We start from the raw sequence: 6,642 nt of genomic DNA on the forward strand, positions 1-6,642 counted from the left end.
GGGGCGGGGGCGGGGACAGTGTTCATGGAGAATGGCTCGTTGAGCTAGGCTTTACCGGGTGAACAGAAGCTTCCAGATTGATGAAAGGGGCAAGAACAGTCCAGGCAAAAAGGACCTGAGTGAGGAATGTTCACAGCATGGAAATGAGCTAGGCCCTTAGGAAATATGGGTAGGGTATTGGAAAGGTGGCTGGAGCAGTCTGCAGAGATAAGATGGTGAAGAGTCTTGAATGCCATTAGATAACAGGGAGCTAGGGAAGGGGGTAGGTAGAAACCCTGTTGGCATCATGACCTTGTGATCTGAAAAGTCGGAAGTTTGAAACCACTGGTTGCTCTGCAGGAGAAAGACAGGGCTTTTTACTCCTGTAAAGAGTTACGGTCTCGGAAACCCACAGAAGCAGTTCTACCCTGCCCTGTATGGTTACTCTGAGTTTGTATCAACTCGATCACAGTGAGTTTTTGGAGGGAGAGGGTTTAAGCAGGGGAGGGATGAGTTTGTATGTAACATTCTCTCTGACTACAGGCTGGACCAGAATCAAATGGGCATAGTTTAGAGGAGAGAAGGGGACACTAGGACCCTGGCGGAGCAGGAAACCCAGAAAGGAAGCCACAGGAGCAATCCTATATGAAATAGGGAGGATCTGGCCGGTCAGTCACTGTAAGGGAAAGAGGCAGAGCCAGGATGACCCTTGATGGTGGAGGGTGGAGAGGGACACAGATTTAGGGAAGTCTGGATATGTTGGCCCTTGGAGAAATAGCTGTTGGAGATTCAGACAAAGCGCATGGGCAGACAAGGGCAATGAATACCCTTTAGAGACTCAAGGGGTAAAGAATTGGCTGGGTCATAGTGCCGGAAGGGAATTCCAGGAAAAGAGCAGGTGGCATTTGGGGTGTGTCTGTCTCCAGTGTGCACTGCTTGTAAAGACTGCTCCATCCCCAGATCAGGTCAGCAAGCTGTTAACTGTTGGCTCAGTATCGTCCTTGTTCAGGCTCTGGGGGCCAGAGTGCTGCCCTCAAAGAGACCCAGGTTAGTGGGGAAAGGACACAAACTGACAATGGCCGCCACTCATTGTGATCGTTGTAACTATGAGAGTCATACCAAGAAAAGAGGAGTGGTGGGTTCTGCCCCTCAAACAGGAGGGCATGGAGCTGGCGGAGTGGAAGGACAAACAGTAGGCCATCAGGCAGACAGGGACCCTACTATAGCTGGGAGGTGTTTACATTTTTCTGTCTGGATGCTCAGGTACCCTGCTGACTACACCCCAGCACACTGCGATTGGGGCACACCCTGTCTCCATGCCAACATACAGGGCCCAAGGAACCCCTGCGTACAGCTATGTGCCCCCGCACTGGTAAAGCCTGCAGCCCATCCAAGTGAGTGGGGCCCAGGTGGGAGAGATGGGAGAGTCTATCTATAAAAGAAGGGCTTCCAACCTCTTGCTCACTAATGGAGCCTGTCTGTGATCAGCTGCGATCCTGCCCCAGAGCCAGTACCAGCACTCCTAGAAAGAGCTGCCGCTTTTCACATGTCCACTTACTGGTACTTCACAGGCTCTCGCATGATTCAGATGCAAGGGCTATGCACTAAGGGCCCTTCACTCCCTTTCACACATAAAAACATAGTTCAGCATCACTTAACCTTAAAAAGGGAAATGGGGGCTTGAATTTCCAATCCTTACATGCTGAACTCATCAGTCATCAGACTTTTTTTAACTGTGGGCCCCCCCTCTCCAATGAAATTTTACCTGGATCAGATGTTAGCTCTGGTAGCAGCAGAGCGAGGAATCTGAGCCAACCCAACCCCTAGGCTCCCCACCGCAGGGCTTTAGGCCTGTGTCAGAGTGCAACCTGTCCTACCTCCTGTCTGCTCTGCCCTCCACTGCCTGCAGGAGCTCCACTTCCCAGAGGGAAATAGCAGCGCCCCTGGGAAGGCCCAGGGGGATTCATTCCCAAGTTGAGTAGGGCATGCAGAGGTTTCCTGAAAGGGCCCCTGGAGTATCCCCTTCTCTGACGACTTTCCCTCCTCTCCCCAGATCTGGAGTCACACATTGTATGCAACTACTCAAGTCTTACACCGGTGCTGGAGCAGTCCCCTAGCAGCACCGCTTCTATTTGCAAGAAGAGACAACGGAAGTGCAAGGGTCACTTTATGCATCTTTAGTGGTTTTGGTTTTTGATTTTTGTAAAAGCTGCTTTTTCTAATCTCCTGCCTCTCCTGATTGTCCCCTCTTAGCCGGTCAACCAATTCCAGCCCCTCTTCTTACCTGGCCAGCTTGTAGTCTTTTCTCCCCCAGCACCCAGTCCCGGGGATCCTGGTCTAGTGGCCAGCAGCCAGTGGGGGTTTATTGCAATGGTTCAGCTGAAGACTCAAGTTTCATTTGAAGAGCAGAAACATATGTGGCCCTGAGGTCTGTTGGGCAGGCCACGTCTTTAGAGGGTTAGTTTTTTGTTTTTGTTTGGGGGGTGGGGTGGGGGGTTTCCTAAGCAAGATTAGTTTAGGACATGACCACATCCTGACACAAATGAAATCTCTTCTGAGAACCATCGCAACAAACCGAGAACAGAATCACCTTATTAATAGCAGCTTGACACCAGGCTGAGCAACCTGGGGAACCAGGTTTTCCTTGGGAGAACTTGGAGGAGGGTGGGCGAGGGAGGGCATGGTGGGAAGGGAGAGGGGAGAAGGGGAGCGGGTGCTTGCCTGCTGGCTTTGTTTAAAAGGTCCCTGGCCAAATTGGCCTGGACCTTCTGATTTGCACAGTGATAGAAACTGGCTTGGCACTTCTCAAAAGATGATTTTGACCTCAGACATGCCAAGCAGCTTCAGGGTGCTTGGGACCTTGGTGTCCCAAGACATTGGAAGGCCAGGTGCTCCGTGTAACCCAGTCCCCAGCCTCTGAGCCCTCGGGGGACACACTCGGGCGGGGGACATCCTCCTCCTTGGAATGGGAACCTCTGGCATTTCTCTCCCTTCCCCTCGGCCCTTCCCAGTGCCAGGGCTCACCTGGTTGTCCACAAGGCTGGCAGGTAGACCAAGCTCTCGGTTACCTTGTGCCCTTCATGACCAAAGTGAAGGGACCATATTCCAGGTGGGTGCTGGCGGCTCTGAAGGTCATGATAGTGAAGGAAAAGCAATAGCAATAAACATTTCATAGACTCATGGAACTGAAGGGACCTTAGCAATCATCTCACCCATTCCCTGTTTGGTAGATGATGGGAGTGAGGCTCAGAGAAGAAGGAAAGACTTCCCTAGGCCTACCAGCGAATGAGTAGAACATGCAACCTTCCCAGAGGGGCATACTGCCTGCAAAAATTGATGGAGGGATGGAGTGGCTTGGTTTTTACAAAACTAAGTCAGCAGTGCCCACACCTGGCCGCCTCTGGAACAGCCTCTGGGCTTTTGTTTTCTGCTCTTTTCCTTCACGGACTCCAAAGGCAGAGTTTGAAGACAGGGCAGAAGCCCCGTGGGGCAGATGGCAGGAACAGAAAATGCAAGTGGAGAAACAGCATTCACAACTGCTGTGAAGACCCTGCAACTTCCATCCCACGGCTCGCTCCCACCCTGGGAGAGGAGCAAGTGGCTGGCTGAGGAGGAGAGGCCGTGGGTTGGGGACTCCAGCCCCTCAGCTGGAGAGGAGAGAGGGATGACGGTGGGGCCCAGGAGACTGATGCACACCTGGGAGAGGAGGCATAGGGGCCTCTGCTAGACTCAGCCAGAAGCCGGGTTGCCCAGCCTGGCCCTCTTGCCCCCCAGTGCTTGCTTGGCTGGGCCTGTAGCCCCTCGGGTGGGGCAGGAGGCAGGCATTTTAATGTTCATAATGGTAGCATTGTCAGCATTTGGGACTTTTAAGTATCTATTTTTTAATTTATCAGACTTGGACACCTCCCTGCCCCTACCTACTATGTCCCCCTGAAGAATGAAAAAAATCATGATAAAACCTGACTGAAAGGACCTCAGGAGCTGCCCAACCCTTCCCAGGGGGGCAAAAGCCCATCATATCCTTGGCACAGAGCCTGGGGGTCCACCCCCTGGTCTTCCAGGGAGCTGCAGGCCCAGTAAGAAGAATCCAGTTGGTTAGTCTGGAATGCTGAAGAGCTTTGTGTTTGAAAGAACAGTTTTCCAGTGTTAATCTTTTTTTTCTTTTTTTTTTGCAAATACCTCCCCTCACCTGCCTCTGCTTTGTATGGGTGGGTGAAGGTCTTTTTAGATTAGGTCAAGGGTTTGAAAAAATGCCAAAATAATAATATTGATGATAACAATAGGAAACCTTTGCATTTGTTGGGTGCTTTATAAATTTCAAAGCATTTAACAGCCTTTAATTCACTAGCCCTGAGAGAGAAGGCACGAGAGCCAGCCTCAGAGTTATTCCAGGCACTGGACAGTGAGGACACCAGGGATAGAAGGGAAAGGAACTTGTTGAAATTGAGTTGAATTCTGGGAAGCTGTGGGCTTCTGGAACTCCAGCTCCTCCAGTTGGGCTTGGGTGGAACAGTACGGGGGCATGCAGGGGACCTAGGAAGGCCCTTCCTTGTCACTTGGCTTTGTCTATCAGTAAGTAAAAGCCCGAGATCTAGTACCTCACAGTTCACAAAGCAATTTCACGTACATCGCCTGGCTTAATCCTTCCAGTAGCCCTGTGAACTAGAGAGTATTCCTCCCCTTGACCTGAGAGGGAACATCAGAGAGAGAAAGTGGCTTTCTAAGTAAGCAATGCCACTCCAACCCAAGTCCGCTTGCTGTCCCCTTCCCCTCCACACACAGGCTCATACAAGTAAGCCTCCATGCTCGCTCGCCACCCCGTTGTGGCCCCTGGGATGTCACTCAGGATCCGAGAGGCCCGGAGACGAAGACCAGAGCAAAGGCCCTGAAAGGCTGTGGTCTGGAAGCAAAGAGCCCAGGTCCAGCACTCCTCCTTAGCGGCCGGCTGGGGGTCCGCTGGCCTCACCCTCTTGCCTTGACTGAGATCCACAAGCCTGGCCAAGCTTGGGGAGTCACTGCAAAGGGACTGAGCCCTGGAGAACCGAGCTGTAGTGTGCCTCTAGGGAGGTCGCAGGTACCGTCTACAGATTCTGGATTGCTCAAGCACCAGGCTGGACAGGTGGTCAGAGCTGGAAGGGCCTCTCCCTATAGGAAGGTATGAGCCAGCAGAGATAACATGTCCCCAGGACGAGAGCGTGCGCTTTGAAGGTGGACCGCATGCCAGCCCCCTCCTTCCACTGCTCTCTCCGTGGGCCACAGCATAGAGACAGGTCAGGGAGATGCTCGTGGTTCCTCAGTCCTCCAGGCTTCTCCCTACTTCTGCCTGATTTCTTCTCCTCAGCAGCCTGGGCTGAGGAAGTTTGAGTCTGGAAGTTGGACTATCCCGAGGTGGTGAAAGCCTAGAACAATCTTGTTCCATCTTTTGAAGTAAAAATAAAATTATTTCATTTCTTAACCATGAAACAGGGCAGTTACTGCCCCTTCTCCCACTCTCAGTGACCCCAGTAAGCATGTCCTCTTTTCCAAACATGACCATTTCATATTGCACCCAAGGGGGACCCACATGCACCTGGGTAGGGCCTTTTTCGTGTACAAAATGCTTTGGACATTGGTTGCCAAAACTCCTGTTTTATGGATGAAAAAACTAAGGCTTAGGAGACTCGCCCAGAGTCACTCCGTTTGTAAAGGAAAGGGCCAGGATCGGAACGTGTCAGTCTTCTGCTCCTTGGCTCTCAGAGTGGCAGGTATGAAGAAGGGATGGCTACCTGCCCTGCCCCAAAGCAGAGGAAGGCTTGCTGGAGACCGGGGAAGCTTAGATCACCTGATTTGAGCTTCTGCTTGGAACCAGGGACTATGCAGAGCCCCGGGGACATATCCAGCTGGCAGCACAGAGGAAATGAGAATTGGCAACAAAAGCCTAATTTGAACCATACACGCTGGGGGTGGGCTGTGATGCCCACAACTGAAAGTGCCTCTGAGGCAGCCTTCCAATGGACAGACCATCTCTCTGGGATGCCTGCACCCCTGCTTTCTGGCCCCAGAAAGCAGAGCCACTGCTCACATCCAGTTGACTGGCAATTCAAGGGCGACCTGGTGTGGTCCCGAATGGCCCCACATTTTCTGGACTCACGCCCCGAGGCCTGCTTTTTTCCTGGGTGAGAACCAGAACCTAGAGAGAAAGATTGAGGAGATTCCACGCTTCCCTTTTCCTATCATTGAATCACTAAAACTGATCCAAATTTAAGTGATTCCACATCCAGAGTGCTGCTGGGGCAGCTTTGGGGTGACAGCCTTGGTTCTGAGTCTTCAGAAAGTTTCACGGAGCATCATAAAAGTGGGGCAGGCCCCTTGGACGCTGAATGCTGTTGTCCTCATGGTGCAGATGGGACATGAGCCAGGGTCCCAGCAAGGTATTGGTTGAGCCAGGGCTGGAGCCCAGCTTGTGACGAGGGAGAACCCAGAGCCTCCTGGTCCCACTGGGCTTCATGGTCTTAAACATGGCATTCTGGCTGGACCAGTCATTTGTTTTCACCACAGCAGTCATGCTTCTCCGTTGGAGCACAAGTCTGTGGAAGCTGCTTTGAAACCCTGGGTTCCACCACGCACTTCACTGGGTGTGAGTGCAGAGAGGGGCAGGGCAGCAAGGGAACGGACAGGTGGGAA

The 6,642-nt window shown here is 52.3% G+C and overlaps 1 protein-coding gene across 1 annotated transcript in view; it reads left to right on the top strand.

Annotated features, from left to right (window-relative positions):
- FAM168A (family with sequence similarity 168 member A) overlaps nt 1–5,434 on the top strand; it is a 199,124-nt gene extending 193,690 nt beyond the window's left edge. Inside the window, exons 8-9 of the mRNA XM_045293097.1 lie at nt 1,204–1,373; nt 2,033–5,434. Coding sequence (XP_045149032.1) covers nt 1,204–1,355 — 152 coding nt within the window. The 3' untranslated portion in view covers nt 1,356–1,373; nt 2,033–5,434. The remainder of the gene's footprint in view (nt 1–1,203; nt 1,374–2,032) is intronic.
- Nucleotides 5,435–6,642: the final 1,208 nt, after the last annotated feature.

The sequence above is a fragment of the Echinops telfairi genome, unplaced genomic scaffold (genome assembly GCF_000313985.2).
Source record: "Echinops telfairi isolate 266 unplaced genomic scaffold, ASM31398v2 ScPeMD7_1713;HRSCAF=2227, whole genome shotgun sequence".
NCBI classification, from domain to species: Eukaryota; Metazoa; Chordata; class Mammalia; order Afrosoricida; family Tenrecidae; genus Echinops; species Echinops telfairi.